This window comes from Protopterus annectens, chromosome 1.part1 (genome assembly GCF_019279795.1).
Source record: "Protopterus annectens isolate FY-2018-M chromosome 1.part1, PAN1.0, whole genome shotgun sequence".
Lineage (NCBI taxonomy): Eukaryota > Metazoa > Chordata > Ceratodontiformes > Protopteridae > Protopterus > Protopterus annectens.
In genome coordinates, this window is record NC_056726.1 from 946,077,265 (window position 1) to 946,100,045 (window position 22,781).

Below are 22,781 nucleotides of genomic sequence, written 5' to 3' on the forward strand. Positions count from 1 at the left end.
CAGATAGCTGGTCTTTTATGGCACTAAAAAGAAGCAAGAGTAAGTTCTGGACCCTCATTGTCCTGTTAGGGCCTCTTGGAAGGCTCTTTTTCACAGAGGGTCTTGCACCTTGAGTTAAGCCAACTCCCTCTGGTGGGGTGGTACGTTTGGGAGAAATGTTTGAATTACAGGGGACTGGGAGAAGGGAATGGAGTAACCCCTGGAAATAATTTTTAACACCCACTGATCAGAGGTGAGACTTGTCTAGCCTGGTGGGTGAAGGAAAAGACAACCCCTGACTGCCTCCAGGGCAGGACAGTCAGGCAGCACCTTAGGAACACTGGAAGGGCTTCTCAGAGAAAGGTTCTTGAGAGCCCAGGTTCTGTGGACCCCCTCTGCCCCTAGGGTGGCATCTTAACATTGAATCCCCTGCCTTGGCATTTGGAAGAGGATTCCTGGGAAGTGTCTTGAAAGGAAGACTGAGTCCTCAGGAACTGCAGCTTCTTACTCCCCTCTGGGTCTTAGAAAAGGATTGCTGGGGAGTAGAAAGCTTGATCCCTACTGTGTAAAGAATCTTGCCTTCCTGCTCACTGCAGCTTAAAGTTTCTTTAACAGATGGTCCAAACAAAGTGGAACTGTTAAAGGGGGAGTTAGTGAATGATACCTTAAAGGGTTCCACAAACCTGCACAGGTGATGTCAGACATGCTGTCGGATAGCAATGCCGGTGCCTGTCACTTGAGAGGTGGCCTCCACAGTATTGGAGATCAGCTTCATTGAACCACTGGCTAAAGATGTAAGAGTGGACAGCCTCAGAAACACTAACTTGAGACTCTCTGGAGGCAACAACTCAGAGAGGGAAGTGGTAAGCTCCAAAACAAAATCGCTCTGAAGCCAGGTAAAGTGGGACAAATAATTAGTTGCTCTCAGGCCAAAAGTAGCTGAGGCAAACACATGCTTTCCAAAATGGTCACTCGCCCAGGACTCCATGTTCGAGGGCTCGACCGAGGAGCTTTGCTCAGCTAGCTTCTTCTTAGTAGCAGCGGCCACCATGAGGACATCAATGGGGACCCCTTTACTCCAAAAAGACCTATCCTTAGGAGGACTAAGGAACGTATCTGCTTTTTTGGGCACAGGTTCCACCATGTCCAGCTCCTTCCAAGCCATGCTGGAGATAAGGTCCACAAGCTCATCAGCAGGGAAGGAATCCAGGTAGAAGATGGGCCCATCCCAAAGGCCTTCAGGAACATGGACTCCTCTGAAGACAAGGACGGGGAAGACCATTCTCCTCTCTGCTTGAGAACTTCTAGGATGTCTCCAAAGGTCACCTCCTCAGGTGGAAGTCTGGGGAACCCCTCTCCTTCCACAAAATCCATGTCCTCAGTGAGAGACTCTCTGGGAGAGTCCAAGTGCCTCCTTTTACATATTCTCTTCTGAAGGGTTCCTCTACAGTGGGCTTAGGGGAGGACTCAGAAGAGATGGGTATCCTAGATGGGGCAATGCCCATCTGAAGGCACTCACGGGAGAGCTGACCCTGGATGAATGATGAAGCCTCAGCACCCAATCCCAAGAAAGGCTGGGGAGGACCTAGAGAAGAAGGAGAGTTAACTGCCATACTTGAAAAGGTCTTCTCTACCGCTCAGAAGGCCGATGGACTGGACAAATCAGGGCCACCTGGGAAGGGAAAAGGGACCCCAATGCAGCACCGAAGCCCCCAGATGGCATTGGCCCCTAGCTGTCCAGTGTTGAAGCCCCCAAGGGAAGGGAACAGTCTGAAAAATCCAGACCTCCAGGGAACTCACACCAACCCCTAGTAGACTAGGCCCACCCTGGTCCAAGGGCTGCAGAACACAGCCTGCCAGGGACCCTGACAGTGTCAAGAAGGGGGGAATACCAGACACTGCTGGCCTCTCTCTAGAAAATTGCTGCTTCTGACATTCCAAAACCTGCTGAATAGGAAGAGAAGAGTGCAGTCCTACAGATGGGGAGGGTCCCCTGGCCACATAAGCAGGGGGCGGCAGCAAGCTCAACTTGATCTGAGCCTTAAGGAAACTCCTCATCATCTTGTCCATGTCTGAGGGAAGGAAGCTTCTGGAGGATCTGGATGAAGCTGAAGAGTGGCCAGATCTTGCTGGGGATCTGACCTTGGATCCCGCAGTCCTATGGTCCCGAAAAGGAGATTGGCTCCTATGACACGGATCCAACATCCTGGAGGACCGAGAAGGGGAACCTTCAATAACAATGGAATCCAACAGAACAGTCGGATCTGACAACCTGGTAGGATGTGAAGGTTTGGAGGGAGTGCCAGACAGATCCAACAAACTGGTCAGCTCCAGGGATGGCTTACTCTTACTCGGATATGAAGGCCTTGCTCCATCGAGGTCTTGGACCCAAGAGACTTGATCCAAAGCTCTTGGAATGGCAGACCTAGGATCCAAAGCTGAAGAGGCTGGACTCGGATCCAGGGATCTATGATCCGAGAGCCTCGGCTTCTTGGAAAGAGAAGAGGAGGCGGTCTCTTCTTAGGCTTGTAAGAGGGCTTGGAAGGGGACTCCGAAGACAGAGGACCACCCTGAGTCAAGTCCTTCAATAAAAGCTTGCTGCGGCACTCTACAAGGGCCCTGGGGTTGAATGCGGTGCAAATGCTGCATTCAACTTCCAGCTGCGCCAACTCCAAACAATACAGACACTTCTTGTGCGAGTCAGAACATGGACTTTTCTGACCACATGAGGAGCATCTTTTAAGGGTCTACTTTATGCGCTCAAAATACAAAAAAACAGAATCCAAATAGCGTGACACATAAAGAGCGAACCGCGAATACGTCAAATGTACTAAAGCGCGGAATTTAAAACCTAGAACCATCATAGTCGGCCAACCCATCACCCGCAACACACTACCTACCCAAACACAATAAAAAAACACATACATACACTAACCAAAACCCTACTTTTAACCCTAAATTAAAGCACCAAAACCCTACAGCTAACAATACACTAAACCCCACATACACAACTATCTATGCACTATCCTTAACTCCTCCCTAACCCTAAGGTCCGTAACTACCGCACACTTCCCCTACGGAGCTATACCCAAACAAACTAAATATTCCACACACATACACTTAACAGAACCCTACACTAAATCTTACATACATTACCTACACAAAACCTTACATACACTACCCACCTATGCACTTACCTTAACCCCTCCCTAACCCTAAGGTCCGTAACTATTGCACACTTACTTTACGAAGCTATTCCGTAGACAGGCCAACTATGCGAATTCGATATTTCCACTTTCGCGGTTTCGTTCGTTCGACATATTCGCAGTTCACTCTTTACGTGTTGCACTATTTGGATTCGTGTTTTTCAGCTTTCGAGCACGTAAAGTAGACCCATCTTTTAAACCCAGAGGGCCTTTCAGTCATACTAAGGGAAAAAGTGCAGACACACACACACACACACACACACACACACACACACACACAAAGCATAAGCAAGGATAGAGAGTTTTTTTGAACTACTTTAAGAAAAAAAAAAGGGCGCGAAGTGCCAAGCACTGGAAGTGGGGGAGGGGAATCCTAACTAAATCGAAAATATCCAACCAGGAGGGGAGGTAATTCAATCAAACTAGAAATGGAATAGTTAAATATAGAAAGATACCCTAAAGAGAGCATAAAAACCCCAGAAATAAACCACTTATCTAAAAATTGCTAAGCCTAAGCCTGGATCACATCTGAAGTGTTTCAGCAGCAAACAAGATCTGAGGGTTAGAAGGTAGCAACGGATTACGGGAAAGGGAAGAGCTTGAGCTCTGGATCTGTCTGAGAAGTTGCCAGCTTTGATCCGTGGTCTGATCAAAGACCCATCAGTCATGAATAATGACAAGGACAGCATCAGATCACATAATAAAGGATTATGATTAGAGATTCGGTCATAATTCTTTGTAATGCATACGGCTTTATTGGCTCTATGTACTACTAGTTACAGAAAACAAAATACTAAGTGTTTAGCTGGCTTTCAAAGACAAAAAACACTTAGCGAGCATTGTCAGAAGGACAGTGTAATACACTCTCGTAGGTTACAGAAAGTCAGGGAAACATAACTGGCACAGACAGCAGATTCTGACACTATCTTTTGCTGGACAGTAATGGCAGGTTTAACTGCCTAGAGCACTGCCTGATCTTAACAACTGAAGCTGGAGGTGCTTAACAACTGTTACGATTGGCTCTCATGCTACAGAAGAGCTTAACTGATCTGTCTTTTCCTGGATATCAGAGTGTAATCACAGTGCACCATGCATTACAAAAAGTACAGTTGTGTACACATACCATAAATGTAAATATTTGAGTGCATTCACTGTTGCAGTCCTGACTTATGGGACTTCCCGCTGTGGAAGTCCTACCAGAGAATATTTTACCCTCCTCCAGAAGCTGGCAGATGCCCTATCCAATGTTACTACGATTGGGTATAAAGAGTTGGCCAATGCCATGACCTCAGTACTTTCCTGCCCCAACAAGTAGGAGCCCCCCAGTATGTCCTTGAGGTCAGGGGTCTGGGACCCTATATTGCACAATAAGTGTGAAGGAGGAAGGGGGGTACTCTGACTGAGAAGGTGAATGTCCTAGCCTATCCCATATGCCAGAAGGTAAGAAGGCAGGCAAAGAATACTGCAAGAGTGAATACACTCGAACATCTATATTTATGGTAAGTGTACACAATTGTACTATGTTCTTCATGCTTCACTGTTGCAGTCCTGACTTGTGGGATGATTCCCTAAGGTGAAAAGGAAGATGGATGGAAAGATTAAGGAGAGGCAATGATACCCTGCAACACTTGGAAATGTATGGAAGATGGTCATTTTTGGTGAAAGTATGCACAGAAGACCAAGTAGCTACTTCCAAAATGTCCTTAGTGGCCACATATTTAAGAAAGGCAATAGAAATAGCGCTAGCCCTAGTAGAATGTGTCCTCACAGCATCTGCAGATCTAAGCACTAATATGGATGAAAGTGCTCAACTCATTTTGAACAAAATTATTGCATGTTTCCACTGAGGAAGTAGAACTCCTTCATTCTGGCTAAGCATTTTATGTGAGCAGCACAGTGTGGACCATGCTTGCTTTTTGTTATTGGTCTGATTTCCTGACATTCTTGGTTTTAAGTAGTAACACAGTTGTCTATGCACATCCAAAGAATAAAGGATCCTTTCTCTCTTGTTTTGAGGGTTAGGAAAGAGTATAGGTAAGTGCATGGTCTGGTTTAAACAAGTCTCTGTCACCACCTTGGGCATAAAAGAAGGGTTGGTCCTGAGAGACATTCTGTCTGGGTTGAAAATGCTGAAAGGTTCCACACACATAAATGCCTGAAGCTGTGACACCTTTCTGGCTGAGGTAATGACTAGTGGAAAGGCTGTCTTCCAGGTCAGGAACTTTATATCAGCAGAAGCCGCTGGTTTGAAGGGTGGGAAGGTGAGCTTCTCTAGAATGAAACTGAGATCCCAGGGGGGAAGAGGTTGTTTTCTGGGAGACCTAATGTGGACAATCCTTCTTATAAACTGTTTTATGAGGGGATAGATACATACATACATAATAACACACAATTTCCATCACAGCTCTATTCTTTTACTGTTGTGCATTAAAACATAACCGTACACCTTTCAATTCCTACCAACCCAGATATTTTAATAATTTATTTCAGCATTATTTTGTGTACACTGCTCCCAAAAGCACTACTTATTTTTAGAAAAACACTATCTCTACATCTGTTTTTTTATTTTACAATAGTCAGTACTTCATTTACTGATTTAGCCTTTGATTTTTTTCTTTTGTGTAGTTGTGTTTTTTGGTTGATAATAGCATTAAGCTTAATAAGACCTTACTATTTCTCAGCAATTATAAACCTACACATCAACTCAATGCCATCATCACCTGCGTTAATGTATTATTTTCCCCAAAAAACTGTATCAGGACATTCTGCGGGGAGTCCTTCAATGTAGTTAATGCTGCACATTCCCAGAAAATATGTCCCCAGTTTCCTCTCATTCCCTTTCACATCTCCAACATCTGCTCTCCATTTGACGGAAAAATCTTCTGACCTCTACTTTAAGTATAAATACCAATGCAGACATTTCAGTGCAAACACCCTAAATCTTTTGAATGCCCTAGAAAACCTGGAAGCTTTACAAATTTTCCAACATTACTCTTTCATAACCTGGCATACCAATCTTCCCTCTCAAGTCATTTTTTTTATCTTGTCTGATTGTTTTTTACAGTTACTGCATAAACTTTTATATGACTTAATTATCCCTTTCTTAATAGCATCAACTGTTCTTGATTCCACTAAAAACCGTACCAGAGCTAATCCTTCATGTGATACTCCACTCTTTCACTGTGTCTATGTTCAGCCAATAATCCCTGATATACAATGCATTCTTTGATTTGCAGGTCAAACATCTGTTTGACTTCTTCACACTTTATTACTTTTCCCTTCCAGCATATTTGCTCCCAATAATGCTCCCCCACATTGTTTTGTTTCCTTCAGTTACTTCCTCCATCTCTTACCTATTTTCTGTACTCTTAGTTTGTATTCTTAGTGGCAAAATCTTCATTGCCCAGTACCTCACTGACTTACTCTTCATAATGCTAACACTTTATAATACTACACACAGCTATTTCTATTCTTTACTGGGGCTTGCTTCCAAAACCCTAATCTCTCTGCATTCCTCATACCTGTGCCTTGCACCACTATCATTATTTACCACTTTGATCTTATAGCCATCTGTTTGTACAATATATATAAAAAGTCTCAACTGTGTACCATTAACGTATTCCTCCAAATCAGATCATCTAGACCCTCCTGTTCAATAGGAAGAATCAACTTACCACACCTTATCCTCTTCTCTTCCCAAATAAATTCCCTCAACTATTTATTAATTATCATCCACAGCTGTTCTCCTTATTTTAAAAGGACCAAAGGGACTAAAGATGTTTCCACTGCATGTAGTCTACTGTCCATGTCCATTAGTTTTTAATCTTGTATTTTTTTAATAATCTTAGCTAACACAATACAGTCCTTTTTAATCCATACAACTAAACACTTCAACTTTCCATGTTCCCATAAATATGGCTAATGTTTAACTAATTCATGTGTAGGTAATATTTTACCTCATACCTTGAAAATGCTTATAAATGTCTTAAAATATCCCACAGCACCGCAAGGTTAGATTTAGGATTTGTCAAGTATGAGATATCGTCATCCACAAACAAATTTATTTTTTCTTGGTTACCACACCAATTTATCCTTGAAGTACTGAATCCCTTATTTTTCCAGTTCAAGGTTCCAAGCACATAGCAAATAAGAGAACAAAACTCTTTCTACATTTCCTTTTTGTCTCTTATTCATCATATAATACCATCTATAAAGACCGTACAAAGAGGAAAGATGGTGGCACTGCTCTAATATTCCCAACAACTACCACAGTTTCCTCTACAACAAACCAGTACCAAAATTCAGTTCAGCTGAGCTTCTTATTACTTTCCTGAAAATTAACAAATATAAATCATTGACCTTTACATTCCCCCAGGTGACAACAGAGCTACACTTGAAGTTATTCTACACTACACATCCATAACAATTCCACAAGAAAAAAATACTACTAGGTGATGTCACTATCAGTTGGTTGGACATAACCTCTAACTCTCCTACATTCAGTTTTATACAACTAATTAATACACCCATACACAGTGCAAGACATCAAATTCCTTACTAGACTGATCCTAGTATCAAACCCTACCGCAGGTGCAATGTCAGACTCTCCCAGTGATCATCTCCCAGTCTATATAACCAGACATCAAACACATTCACTCAAACAACATATTTATAAAACGACACACAACCTGTCCAAGTTTAACTCAGAAATACTCATTCCTACAACTTCCTTAAATATCCTAAATAGCCATGCATCCCCTAGCCTGAATAAATTACAAACAAATAATGCAATTTGGCTTTCCAAAAAGAGTAGAATGCTTATGGAAGACAGAGAAAAAGCTTGGAAAGAATGATGAAAATATAAAACATGACAACATCTTGAAAACATCTGAATGCTCCACTACGTATACTATAAAAATGTTTAGAACAACGGTAAGCATAGCCCTAAAAAAATTCTGGTCAGCCATTAAAGAAATCTTACATCCAGGCCAAAAATTCAACACTAATCCTTTCCCAATAAAGTACAGTTTTGTACCTACCATAAATGTAGATGTCCGAACTGGATAGCATCTGCAGTCATAACAGCTGGGTTGTCCTGTCGTCAGGCAGCCCTTCAGTCGGCCGGATTCCAAAGTCCGGGTCCGGCTTCGGCTGATGTCGCACTTCACCCGACGTCATCTCTGTTGGTCTTCGGGTATAAAGGCATCAGCCGACGCCATTTTCCTCAGTGTTTCTTGCCCCAGATGCCAGAAGCCCTCTTGAAGGCTAAAATTTTGGATAGATGCCAATGTTTCCAAAAGGATAGAGGTAAACACAAAAATAAGCATGTATGTACATATATACAAACAAATACACCATAAAAGACTCCCCCCCACCAGCTAGCTATTAGGGGGGGGTAAACACCCTAGGAGTACCACAGAGGGGAAGGAGGGAGGGTAATCCTGACTGCAGATGCTATCCAGTTCGACATCTACATTTATGGTAGGTACAAAACTGTACTATGTCCTTCATGGATGCATCTGCAGTCATAACAGCTGGGTAGAATACCATAGCCAACTAGGGGAGGAGGATAAAAGTAGATTATGGTGTGTTTAGGATCCCTTGCAGTACAGCAGTGGCAAACCCTGCTCGGGATCTGGAATATAGAGGCAAATTATAATGCTTGGCAAATGTATGCACGGAGGTCCAAGTAGCCGCCTCAATAATGTCTTTGGTTGCCACTCCTCGTAAGAAGGCTGTGGTAGTGGCTGTTGCCCTTGTAGAATGAGGTCTTATGTTCTGTGGAATTGGTTTTCCATGGAAGGAGTAACAGAATCGTATGCAATTTCCTATCCATTTGGAGATTGTCTGTTTGGAAATAGCTCTTCCTTCCCTTCCTGTTGCATAGGCTACAAAAAGTTGGTCAGTCTTTCTGCTGCTTTTGGTTCTGTCCAAGTAGTAGCGTAGCTGTCTATGTACATCCAAGGTATGCAGTATTCTTTCCCCTCTGTTTTGTGGGTTGGGAAAGAAGGTAGGTAGGTGGATTGCCTGGTTTAAAGACACTCTGGATACCACCTTAGGCATAAAAGTTGGATTAGTCCTCATGGACACTCTATCTTGGTGGAAGATTAGGAAGGGTTGCACTGCCATTAAGGCCTGTAGTTCTGAAACCCTCCTTGCTGAAGTAATTGCCAGTAGGAAAGCAGTTTTCCATGACAGGTGTTGTAGGTCTGCTGTTGCTGCTGGTTCAAAGGGTGATAGTGTCAACTTTTCTAGTACGAAGTTTAAGTCCCAAGCTGGTAATGGTGGTTTCCTTGGAGGTTTTACATTCTTGATTCCTCTGAGGAACTGCCTGAGCAAAGGGTGTGAAAAAACAGGTGGATCAAAGCTGTATTCTGCTGAAATAGCTGATGCATGTATCTTGATGGAGGAGTAGGACAGGCCTGAATGGAGAAGTTCAGCCAGATACTCCAGAATGTTAGGTATATCTATGTTTGACACATCTTTTCCTCTTTCAGAACTCCAAGTGACAAACCTTTTCCATTTTCCAGCGTAGTTCCTTCTTGTTGAAGGTCTGCGTGCTTCAAGAATAATGTCTTTAACTCTTTGGGAAAGTTCTTGATTAGCTGCTGCTATGTGATGTTCCATGCAGTCAGTTGTAGCGTTTTCAGGTTTGGATGTATGGTGCTGTAGTTGTTCTGAGTTAGCATCAAAGGCATCAGGGGTATTGGCCACATATTGTTCCGAGACATGCTCCTCAGCAGTGGGTACCAGTGTTGTCTTGGCCAGTTTGGAGCTATCAGGATTATCCTTGGATGTTCTTCCTTGATTTTTAGTAGTACTTTGTGTATCAAGGGAAGAGGTGGGAATGCATATGCTGTTAGGCCTTTCCAGCTGAAGGAGAGCGAATCCACTTTCCATGCTAGTGGGTGGAATGTCCTTGTGCAGAATTTTTTGAGCTGGTGATTGTGAGGTGATGCGAATAGATCTATCTGAGGCATTCCCCATTTCTTTGTGATGGTCTTGAAGATGTCCGGGTGCAGGCGCCATTCGTGGGCATCTGATGTGGTTCTGCTTAATATGTCTGCTAGAGTATTTTCTTTTCCCGGTACAAATATTGCCTGTAGCTGGATGTTGTAGCTGAGTGCCAGGGTCCATAGCTCCAAAGTCATTCTGCATAGGGGGTATGAATGAGTGCCTCCCTGTTTGTTGATGTACCACATGACTGTGGTGTTGTCTGTCCTTATCATCAACTGGCCCTCTTTGAGAAATGGTCTGAACTTTTGAATTGCCAGTTTTACTGCCAGCATTTCTTTTAGGTTGATGTGCAGGTGAAGTTGATCCTGAGTCCACAATCCTTGCACGCATTTGTCCATCATGTGGGCCCCCCATCCTAGGTCTGAAGCGTCTGTTGTGATGTTCTGGCTTGCTTGACATCTGCGAAAGGGAAGGCCTGGGTTTGACTGGTATGCCTGAGCCCACCATAGGAACTCCTGTTTTAAGCATGGAATTAGTGGGATTTCTGTTTCTAGGCTGTGTCTGTGCTGGGACCATAAATTCCTTAGGTACCACTGTAATTTTCTCATATGAAGTCTGGCAAATGGGACCAAGATTATGCATGATGCCATGAAGCCCAAGGCCTGCAGTACCTTTCTTGCTGTTAACTTGTTCAGTTTTGTTAGTGCCAAGAAGTAAAGAGGGAGTTCTTTTTGTTTTTCTGTAGTTAGGAATGCCATTTGTCTTACTGTGTCCAATTCCGCTCCCAAGAATGTCCTTGTTTGGGATGGTATCAGCCTTGACTTTTGTAAATTGACTGTGTATCCCAGTGCTTGTAGCAAGTAAATGACCCTTTGTAAATCTGTTGTCAACTTGCTTTTGTTGTCCCCTTGTAGCAGGCAGTCGTCCAGGTATGGGTAAATTTGAATTCCCTGTAGTCTGCAATGGGCGATTACTGATGCCAGGCATTTTGTGAATACTCTGGGCAGTAGATAAGCCAAAAGGCAATGCTGAGAATTGATAGTGCTCTGATCCTGCAAGAAATCTGAGGTATCTTCTGCAGATTGGTCGAATGGGGACGTGCAGGTATGCCTCCTTGAGATCTAGAGTTACCAGCCAACACTCCTTGCCCAGCATGGGAAGAAGTTGCTGTAGGGTCAGCATTTTGAATTTTGGGACAATGATGTATGTATTTAAGGTGGACAGGTCGAGAATTGGTCTCCAACTTTTTCCTTTCTTGGAACTAGGAATAGTCTGGAGTAGAACCCCTTTCCTTGCTCTGCTGTTGGCACTTTTTCCACAGCTCTCATGTTTGCTAACTCCATTATCTGTTGTAGAGCCTCTGTTTTTTGATTTGGAGGTAGATTTGGCATTCCTCTTTTGACTGGTAAAGTGTGGAAGTGGAATCGGTAACCTTGATCTATGGTTTGTAAAATCCACTTGTCTTTTGTTATGTGGTGCCAGTTCTTTGAAAATAAGGTTAACTTTCCGCCTAGAGGAGCTGCTATTTGTTCCCTGGTAGGCGGATTTAGGATTAAGTCACTGTGGCTGTGTTGATGTAGTGGCAGTGGTTGTGTCTGTGCCTCTGTTGTTACCTTGCCACTGTCGTCCTCTGTAGGCACCTCCTCTGGATTGGTTTCTGCCTCTGGAACGCCTATTCCTGCCCCTTTGAAATCTTGTGGAGTCAGGAAAGGACCAATTTTTGGCAGGCCAGTTCCTGCTAAACCTTGGGGTTGAACCTGCAGGAAATCTTTAACCGCTTGAACTGATTTTGCCTTTTCTTCCATTTTCTTCATAACCTGCTGGGCAGGTGTACCAAACAAACTTGTCTTATCCATAGGAGCATCTAGCAACTTAGCTTTAACATGATCCGGTAGAGCTTGCTCCTTTAGCCATGCATGCCTTCTTATCACTGTGCCAGTCATGGCTGATCTAAATGAAGCCTCCAGTGCATCATAGCCACATTTTAAGGAATGGTTACTAACCTGTTGTATGTTATTTACCATTTCTAATACATATTTCTTGTCAAGAGATTCATCAGTGGTTAGCTTTTAGTTAACTGATCAAGCATAAACTCTTGGTATTGTATCATGTGAAACTGACAGTTTAAAGCTCTAGCTGAGAGAGTAGCTGAAGTGTAAACCTTTTACCCCATCTGTCTAATGACCTTGCTTCCCTTTCAGAAGGAATAGGGTTTTTAGCTATGGTCGCGGCTACTGCCTTGGGACCCTGGGATATAGTTTCGGGGTCTGCAAGTGGGGCCTTGTAAAGGTGGTGATGAGTATCTGGCACCCTGTAAAATCTGTCTGGTTTGGCAGGGGCTGGGGGTAATGAATCTGGAGCAGAGCAGACATCATTGAAAGCATCATCTACCACAGAGAGAACAGGAGGTATAGCTAAGGGCCTGTGCTGTGGAAGGTGCAGAAAGGTTCTAAGTCTTTTTCTGGAATCTGAAAAATCTTGTTGCTGCCATTGGAACTGCTCTCGCATGGCATGTAAGGTTTCCCCAAAGGAGAATTCTTCTGGAGGGGAAGCAGCTGGAATGGATTCTTCAGCATCAGAATCTTCAAAATTGGAGAAAGGGGCCTCTGGCTGGTCAGTTATGTCTGATTCATCAGCCGAATCATCAGAGGACACTGGCTCAGGGGGCTCTGCCCTAGGTCTCTTCTCTGGGGGCTGAGAGGCCCTGTCTGGGTGAGATTGAGATCCTCTAATTAATGAAATTAAATCTTCTGCCAAAGTAAGCATTTGAGAACTAGAAGAGGGCCTGGTTGAGGGGGGTTTAACAGGCACTGTTTTAGAAGTCTTGGCTGCTTTAGCCCTGGCGAAGGCCTTAATGGACATGGCTGCTGGAGGCCTAGCAGCACCACGTGCTGGGGTAGAGACATCCAAGGGAATGGTGTCTGATAAGTCAGTGGCAGCCACCGTAGTGGATAAAACTTCTGAGGCCGGTTCAAGAGTTGTAGCAGGGGCCTCAGCTGTAGAGATAGATTCAGCTGTACTTTGATCAGTTTTCTCGGTTTCGGCCGAAACCGAGACACTCGCGGTTTGCTTAAGCATGGTTTCGGCCGAAACCGCGGACCGCGAGTGTCGGTCTTTATCTTTGCGTTTTTTGGCAGAAAGTGTAGTCGGAGGATCCGACGACATAATGTACGCAAAATCAGAACCGAAAAACTGTTCTGCAAACTCCGACCGACGCCTAAGCGTTCGTCGGTTGAAAGAAGCACAGGCCGAACAGGCTGCTACGTCGTGGGCTGGGCCTAAACAAGGCAGACAGTAAGAGTGGAAATCTTTATGAGGTATTTGTTTCCCACAGGTTAAACAATTATTAACTTTTTCTGACATCGGCTGAGGCAAGAAAGAGTCCCCAACGGGGTACTTAGCTTTAGAAGTCTTCGAAGTAGTATTCGGTAGAAGTAATCTCTGGATCCGACCGACCGGCACTTGCGAACAGCTTCTGCTTCGGGCGCCACGCAGCAAGAAAGACTGAGGAAAATGGCGTCGGCTGATGCCTTTATACCCGAAGACCAACAGAGATGACGTCGGGTGAAGTGCGACATCAGCCGAAGCCGGACCCGGACTTTGGAATCCGGCCGACTGAAGGGCTGCCTGACGACAGGACAACCCAGCTGTTATGACTGCAGATGCATCCATGAAGGACATCTACCTACTCAAAACTGCTATAGAATTCAATTCTTATTTCATAGACAGTATAGCATTCTAACCACGGTTTCCCCAACATCTAGTCCCAGCCCTGTCCAACATCCACAAGTTACCACATCCGCTTTCACATTCAAACCTGTGCTCACATCCTATACAAAACTACTCTTAAACAAAGGAAAGCTACTTCAGAGACATACATCAGCTCATGACCTTCCAAGAGAGTACCTTAAAATAGCAGCCAAGAGTATTGCCTATTCTGTCTCAATCCTTATAAATAGGTGAATGCAGGAATCTCACATTTCCTCTCTGGGAAAAAAAAAACACACATTATCCCTCTACGCAAAGCAGGAAATCCAACAGCCATCACTAACTTTAGACCTATAGCAATCTTACCCCCCTCTCCAAAACACCTGAGAAATGTATCCAAAAACAACTGCTAAAAGTCTCCTGCAGGAAGAACTCATATCCCCAACACAACATGGCTTCCATCCCTTCTAGTAGTACTAACACTGTACTTCTAACCTTTGTAGATACTGTGAATAAAGCTAGAAATAATAGCAGTGTAGTCTCCTCCTTATTTCTAGACTTGTCTAAAGCCTTCAGCACAGTTTGTCACAGCAAACCTCTACTTCAAATGTCTCACTATGTCTTTCTCAGCTCACCCTTCTATGGTTCTAAAGCGACTTGTCTAATAGGTGTCAGTCAGTAAAATGGCACTCCTCTTTTTCTCATTACCTCTAAGTCAGTAGCAGTGTACCACAATGCTTTATCCTTGGTCCATCCCTCTTTAACATTCTCACCATCATTCTCCACACATCCACACAACAGGTCACCCTAATACAATACAATATGCAGATGACTACACACTCATATGCATATCCAACAACGTGGCACATTTCCCAAAAAAATAACTGAGGAAGCTGTAACAGTCATAGAAACATTGCTTTGTAACTTGCAACTCGTGCTCACCCCCCCCCCAAAAAAAATCTACTTCCCTTTCTCCCCAAAAGCCCTCACCCATGAAAAAACAATATTTAAAATCCTCTGTCTTAAAAAAAATATCCCTTTTAGAATCCACAGCTGTACAGCACTAAAACACCTAAATTAGTTAGAAATACCCCATCAACTAACATATACAGCTTTTTACTACCTGTAAAATTACAGCACAGTTGTGTACACTTACCATAAATGTAGATGTTTGAGTGTATTTACTGTTGCAGTCATTACATTTGGGTAATCTGCTGGCAGGTTGCCCTCAGTTGGCCTGATTAACAAAGTCTTGGGTCCTGCGTCGGTTGCTATCCCTTCTTCCATGACGTCAGGTCGTCAGGGGTATAAATCATGCAGCCGATGCCATTACATCAGTTTTTCTTTCCCCAGATGTCAGGTGTCCCCCAATTGGGAGCAAAATATGTATGTATATATATGTATATAATTTAAAACACACACAAAAAATATATATATATATATATATATATATATATATATATATATATATATATATATACCTCCAAACAAAAGCAAATACACCAAAAATGCTTTTAAGCATAGTAAAAAAAAAGGAGAGGTACAGTAAGAGAAAAACAGGGGGCTGGAGGGTGGGTAACCAGGACTGCAACAGTGAATACACTCGAAGTGTACACAACTGTACTATGTTCTTCGTGTTTCACTGTTGCAGTCATTACATTTGGGTAGAATCCCAAAGCTATGGTTGGGAGGATGGATTTATACAGCATTTGGAGCAGCTACAAGGCCCTGCAGGACAGCAGTGGCAAAGCCAGCTCTGGATTTAGAGAAGAAAAGTAAATGGTAATGTTTGGTGAACGTATGAACTGAGCTCCAGGTAGCAGCTTCTAGAATGTCTCTGGTAGGAACCCCTCTGAGAAAGGCTGCAGAAGTAGATGCAGCCCTGGTGGAATGAGATCTGATCCCCTTGGGGATAAGTTTACCATGGTGCGTATAGCACAAACAAATACAATGGCTTATCCGTTTGGAAACAGTCTGCTTTGAAATAGCCTTTCCCTCTGCCCCTACAGCAAATACTACCAATAGTTGTTCAGATTTTCTTAAGAGATTTCGTCCTGTTTAAATAGAATCTAAGTTGTCTTTGTACATCCAATGAATGCAGAATCCGCTCACCCTTGTTCTGTGGTTTGGGGAAGAATGTTGGCAGATGAATGGTCTGATTAAGAGCCACACTGGATACCACCTTAGGCATGAAAGATGGATTGGTCCTGAGAGCCACCCTGTCTGGATGAAAAATAATGAAGGCTCCACTGCCATAAGAGCCTGTAATTCTGAAATCATTCTAGCTGAAGTAACTGCTAAAAGGAAAGCTGTTTTCCAGGAGAGAAATTTTAGGTCTGCAGTAGCAGCTGGCTCAAAAGGAGAGAGAGTGAGTTTTTACAACACAAAATTGAGGTCCCATGCAGGAGTTGGTGCTCTCCTGGGAGGTCTTAATTTTTTGGCCCGTCTGAGATACTGCTTTAGCAGAGGATGAGAGAAGAGGGGAGGTTTTGTGTTGTAATGAGCTGAAATGGCAGAGGCATGGATTTTTATGGAAGAAAAAGATAGGCTCTTGTGAAGCATCTCAGTTAAGTATTCCATAATCTGAGGAATATTGGGCATTGCTGTGCTTATTCCTTGCGATTGGTTCCAGGCACAGAATATTTTCCATTTGTCAGCATAAGATTTTCTACTACTAGGCCTTCTAGCCTCCAAAATAACATCCATCACAGTTTTGCTGAGGGATGCCAAGGGTGAAATTAGTTGATTAGCCATGCTGCAAGATTCAAAGCTTTTTTGTGATGAATTATTGTGCAGAATTTGTCCAACTGATAGTTCTGGGATGAGGCAAAAAGATCTATGTCTGGGCTCCCCCATTTGCGTGTCAACATGTTGAAAACTTGTGGTTCCAGTTTCCATTCGTGTGGGTCCATAAGATTTTTGCTTAGTTCATCTGCCAGAGTATTTAGCTTTCCTGGCAGGAATTGAGCTTGTAGTTGTACTTGATAGGTCAAGGCCGTGTTACACAATGCCATGGCTAGTCTGCAAAGGGGGTAGGAATGTGTACCCCCCTGCTTGTTTCTGTGGTGTTGTCTGTCTTTATCATTAGTTGTCCTGGATGAAGGTAGCCCTTGAAGGCTGTCAGTGCATTCTGTACAGCTAGCATCTCTTTCTGATTGATATGTAGGTGCATTTGATTTGGGCTCCATTTGCCCTGAATGCACTTCCCTGCCAGATGAGCCCCCCAAGCATAGTCTGATGCATCTGTAATCAGGGTTTGGGCGGCAGGGGGTGGAGTGAATGGCAGTCCCTTGTTTTTGTGGCAGGCCTCTGCCCACCACAGGAACTCTAGTTGCAGGCAAGGTATAATAGGAATCATTGTTTCCAGGCTGTGACAATGTTGACTCCATAAACTTTTTAAGTACCACTGAAGTTTCCTTATATGCAGTCTTGCATATGGAATTAGAAGAATGCAGGAGGCCATGAACCCCAAGGCTTGCAGAATTTGTCTTGCAGATAGCAGGGTTTTTGTGGCCACCTGTTTGAAGCAAGTCACCAATTGAATTGGCTGTTCTGGCGTAAGGTAAGTCATCTGGGCAGTTGTATTCAAGCTTGCACCCAGGAATGTAATTTTTTGAAAGGGTACCAGTTGTGATTTACTTTTGTTTATGGTGTACCCTAGACAAGTTAGAACCATTTTTACAAATGCCAGATGCTTTAGAAGAATGTCCTTGTTTTCTGCCTGAATTAGACAATCGTCCAGGTATGGATATATTTGAATATTTTTTTGCCTGCAAAATGCAATTACTGGTGCCAGTCACTTTGTGAAGACCCTGGGCGCAGTAGATAAGCCAAAGGGCAGTGCAGAGAACTGGTAATGCAAGTAGCCTGCTTTGAAGTGGAGGTATCTTCTGCAAGATTCCCTGATTGGGATATGCAGGTAAGCCACTTTTAAGTCTAGAGTTACCAACCAGGCATCTTTGCCTAGCATAGGTAGTAACTATTGGAGTCAGCATCTTGAATTTTGAAATATCCAGAAATGTGTTTAGAGTGGATAAGTCCAGAATTGGACGCCATGATTTGTCTTTTCTGGGTACAGGAAAAGTCTGGAATAGAAACCTTGTCACTTTTCCTCTTCTGGTACTGGCTGAATAGCCCCTGTGTTCATGAGGGACAGAACTTGTTTCTGGGCCTCTGCCCAATGATTTGGGGACAGATCTGGCCATCCGTTTGGGACTGGCAATGTGTGGAAATGAAATCTGTATCCCTGGGATACTATATTTAAAACCTATTTGTCCTGGGTAATAAGTTGCCAGTTTTGTGCTTGAAGTGCCAGTTTTTCCCCCCAAAGGGGCAGCTACAAGGTAAGTGCTTGGTGAGTGTAGAGGAAAGTCATTGAGACTGTTTACCATAGGGAGGTGCCTTGTTGTTTACAGATTTGGCGGTGGAGGCACCCCATTGTTTTGTTCTAAATGTTCCTTGTGATTGAAACCTGGAGCCTTTGGAATGTCATGATTTGACTTGAATGGCTCTCAAAGGGACTGGAAAGAACCAGTTCTTAGTAGGCCAGTGCCTACTAAATCTTGGAGGTTGCACTTGTAAGAAATCTTTCACAGTTTGCATAGATTTAGCTTTATCTTCCATCTTTTTTAACACTTCTTCAGCCTTATTACCAAAGAGACAGTTCTTTTGTAAAGGAGCATCCAACAATTTTGCTTTAACATGGTTAGGCAAATTTGCTCTTTGAGCCAAGCATGCCTTCTTAGCACAGATCCAGTTACAGCAGCCCTGCAAGAGGCCTCCAAGGAATCAAAACCATATTGCAAATTATGTTTTCTAACTTGTTCAGCTGAATGTAATAAATCCTGCAAATCTTTAATTTCTACACAGTCGGAGATTAACATAATTTTCTGTTTAAGTAGTCCATTGATATGCTGTTGATATTTAAGCATATGAAAATGACAGTTTAAAGCCCTGATTGCCAAGGTTGCAGACGTGCAAACCTTCTTACCCCATTTATCCAGCTCTCTGGAATCTCTATCAGAAGGGGTAGGATTTTTAGCAGTAGAGCCCTTAATGCCCTTGGGACCCTGAGAAATGGTTTCATGATCAGCAATAGGATTTTTGAAAAGGAATTTGTGGGAGTCAGGAACCCTGTAGTATCTATCTGGCTTACAAGGAGCTGGAAACAGAGAATCAGGAATCATACTAGATTCTGAAAAAACATCATCAACAATGTCTAGAACAGGAGGTATAGCCAAAGGCCTATGCTGAAGAGGAAAATCCCTAAGTCTCTTTTTAGATTCAGAGAAATCCTGACTTTCCCAGTGGAAATGTTCCCTTAAGGCATGTAAAGTTTCCCCAAAAGAAAAATCCTCAGGGGGAGAAGCAGAAGGAATGGAATCCTCTGCATCAGAGTCCTCATAAGTAGGAATAGACAAATCCTGTTCAAAAGATTCATAATCAATGTCTCTTGCCTAGGCCTCTTAGAAGGAGGGGGTTGGCTACCCCTGATCAGAGTTATTAAATCTTCAGCCATTTTGATCATTTGTTTTTTAGGCAAAGGGGCCTGCCCAGGCAACGGTTTTTTAGACATAGATTTAGATTTTGGCCTTATTTCTGAAGATGGCATTCGTCTAATATACAAATCTGTAGGCCTGAAAACACCCTCAGAAGCCAGTGCCTGCACAGTGGCTCCAGACCCATCTAAGGTAGAGACATCCGCGGGTTCCATAATTGAAGCATCTCGTGGCATACCGGACTCCGAATGGGTCTCAGTAGAGGCCTGCGAATCAGAAGTAGTGGGTATCAGGGGCTGCGAAAGCGCCTCACTGAGTACCGGCGACTGGCTTAGGAGAAGCATAGTCGTTGGTTTTGAACCTCAATGGTCTGTCTCTGTCTTTTTCTTTGCGTTTTTAGGTATTCCGGTAGTCGGACTGCTAACCGACATTTCTGGATAATTAAATCTTGAGCCAAAATATTTAGAAGCAAAAATATACCAACATTTAATCGTGTGGTGATTAAATTTAGCACAAAACCAACAGCAAGGCTTATTGATTATTATTAGGATTATTGAACTCTGAACACGCTTTTTTTCAAAATTTTATAAATAATTTCAATTAATCAATTGATGGTCAACGTTATATGTACTGTGTTAATTGAATGTACTGATTGTCTGAAGAAGTCGAAAATCTGACGAAAACGCATACTGTCCGTTATTAGAGGATTAAGGCGTTTACATGTTTTTTCGTGGCTGGTGACAGCCTTGTCTGCTTGGTTTTGGAATAAAGAGCTTTGGCTGACTTCCTGGTGGCGATTGTTTCGTTTCGTGGTTGCCTTTTGACTCAGTTTCAGTTTGGTTGCATTTCCCACCTTTGGTTTTATTAAATTTAGCACAAAACCGACAGCAAGGCACGTCGTGGTCAGGACCTAGGCAAGGAATACAGTACAAATGAAAATCCTTATGAGGTATTTGCTTCCCACAAGTAATGCAAATTATTAACTTTTACTGACATCGGTAAGGAGCAAGAAAATGTTTCCCCAACGGGGTGCTTAGCTTTTAGTTGAAGACTTCGGTTCTGAAACTCGAAAATGAAAATTTCAGGAGTCGGCCGACCGGCACTTGCAAACTGCTTCTGCCTCGGGCACCTCGCGGCAAGAAAGACTGATGTAATGACATCAGCTGCATGTTTTATACCCCTAATGACCTGACGTCATAGAAAAAGGGACAGCAACCGACGCAGGACCCAAGACTTTGTTAATCAGGCCAACTGACGGCAACCTGCCAGCAGATTACCCAAATGTAATGACTGCAACAGTGAAACATGAAGAACATCAGCATCCATCTGCTTCTACAGCAATAAATACCATTCTATGCAACTATGTTCCCAAGCAGTCATTAGGATCCAACAACCAAAAACTCCTCACTGTCTACATACATATGAAATTTGCTGGGCATGGTCTGTACTCATACCATGTTGCTAAGTCCTGGAACTCCTTGTCTGTATCCATCACGTAATTACCTTCCCCTTCAGTTCTTTAAAACCATTCTGAAAGACTTCCTAGCCAAAACGTGTCTCTGTTCTTGCTGAATACCAGGATAAACTATACCTCTAAATATGAACACATACCTATTCAATCCTTAATCTCCCTTCTTCACTCAACTTTCTTCCTTCAATTTACTCCTCTCCACTTTCTTTTTAAATGCGCCATAACATTGTTTCTTCTTTTACTTCATATTGTAATTCCTGTTTGTATTACACTAACTTGGCTTTAATTTCTCTATAAAGTGGCTAAAATTTCTCTAAATATTAAATCATTGTCATATAAGTTGTATCTATTCTTAACTAATGTTTTAACATTATGTCAAATTTGGTATAATTATTTAAACTGCACGTGCTTTTGTATTACTTTTAAAGATTGTAAAATTGATTTTATTTTTGTAATATTTTGGAGCTTTTCTCCCCAGGCCCCTGTGAAAATGGGCACCTACCCAATCAGACTATTCCAGTAATAAAATGTCAATAAATAAATAAATATGTTTTCATTAATTCTATTCTACTATTTGGGACTGCAAATACTAGCATTGTCCTACTCATATATTTTCAGGAAACACTATCAAATTATTTTTTTACATCTAAACTAATTACTAACAGTATACATTCCCCTGAATCGTCACTGTTCTATTAATGCTATCAAATACTTGCATCCATTACATGAAATCTCACTGATCCATGTCTATCAGCATTGATTACATTTTTGCCACTCCCTTAGTTAGTATAGATATAAAACGTTTGGAATTAAGCATACTATTACTGTATGTATTACTACATCAGCAGATGTAAAGAAACAAAGACACACATACACATACACACACACACACACACACACACACACACACACACACACACACAATGATCAGTGTTGTCCATCAGATGGTTGGTACATCTTATGCCAAAAGGCAACTTGTTAACCAATGTTCTATTTAAAGAAGCACTATGTTCCCAGCCCAGAGAGCATAACATTTCACTAAAACAAATGAGCAATAAAAGATTTCAATAAGTATTTTCTAAATAAATATTTGCTTACATGCTACACTCCTGTTCATCTTCAGCTTGAAAGTGGTAAGTTCTGTCATCTGTAAAAACAAAAATATTAATAAACACTAAACCCTCCACAAAACTTCCTTTTCTGTGAATTTACAAAAGTTCTTCTATGGCAGAGTTAGTCAATTATGTCAATAATATATGAAAAAACACTCAGAAAATCTAGTTTCAGAAGAAATCAACATAAATGTTAATTTATATATTGGCTTTTCTTTCCTTATGTCATGAAAATCTTACTGTCTAATCAGTATTCAGCATGGGTCTAATGGTACTTTTAAGCCACACGTGGCTGCTGATTTACAGTAATGTAATCAAGTAAAACAGTAATGCAAAATTAAAAAATACAACTGCAGAGTAGCTCAGTACTGTAGCACAGAAGGCAGACGGTGTTAGTGTGGTGCAGAATTTTATTTGTGCTGCTGCTTTAAGTTATTAACATAGCTTGTAATCAAAGAAGAGTACAAAAAAAGTTAACACCCAGTGTGAAATTACTGAAAGACAAGAAAAGCTGCAAATTCCCATCTGGGAACACTAAGAAAAGTATTGCTCAGAAATGAATGCAAAAAGGAAAAATAAAAACACATATGTGGAGATGTGAAAACCCTACTAGAAAATATCAGACAATCCTAATTTCTTTTGCAACAAAATTAAAGGATCAATCACAAAGACATCTACAAACAATGGATTTGTTTTGCCACTTCCATCAGTCTCCATTCCAAGATCCTACCACCAGAATAACTGGATTCATTCCCCTGTATTACCTGGTGTCTCCAGTCTGCATTATGCTGTAAGTTTGGGGGGGGGGGGGATTTCTTTTCTAGATGAATACCGTATCAGTAATATACAT

At 42.4% G+C, this 22,781-nt stretch overlaps 1 protein-coding gene across 6 annotated transcripts in view; it reads right to left on the reverse strand.

The window, feature by feature from the left end:
* ASAP2 (ArfGAP with SH3 domain, ankyrin repeat and PH domain 2) overlaps positions 1 to 22,781 on the reverse strand; it is a 2,005,955-nt gene that overhangs the window by 666,693 nt on the left and 1,316,481 nt on the right. For all 6 annotated transcript variants that reach the window (XM_044079125.1, XM_044079114.1, XM_044079099.1 and 3 more), the window contains one exon: positions 21,918 to 21,966. In XM_044079125.1, coding sequence (XP_043935060.1) covers positions 21,918 to 21,966 — 49 coding nt within the window. The remainder of the gene's footprint in view (positions 1 to 21,917; positions 21,967 to 22,781) is intronic.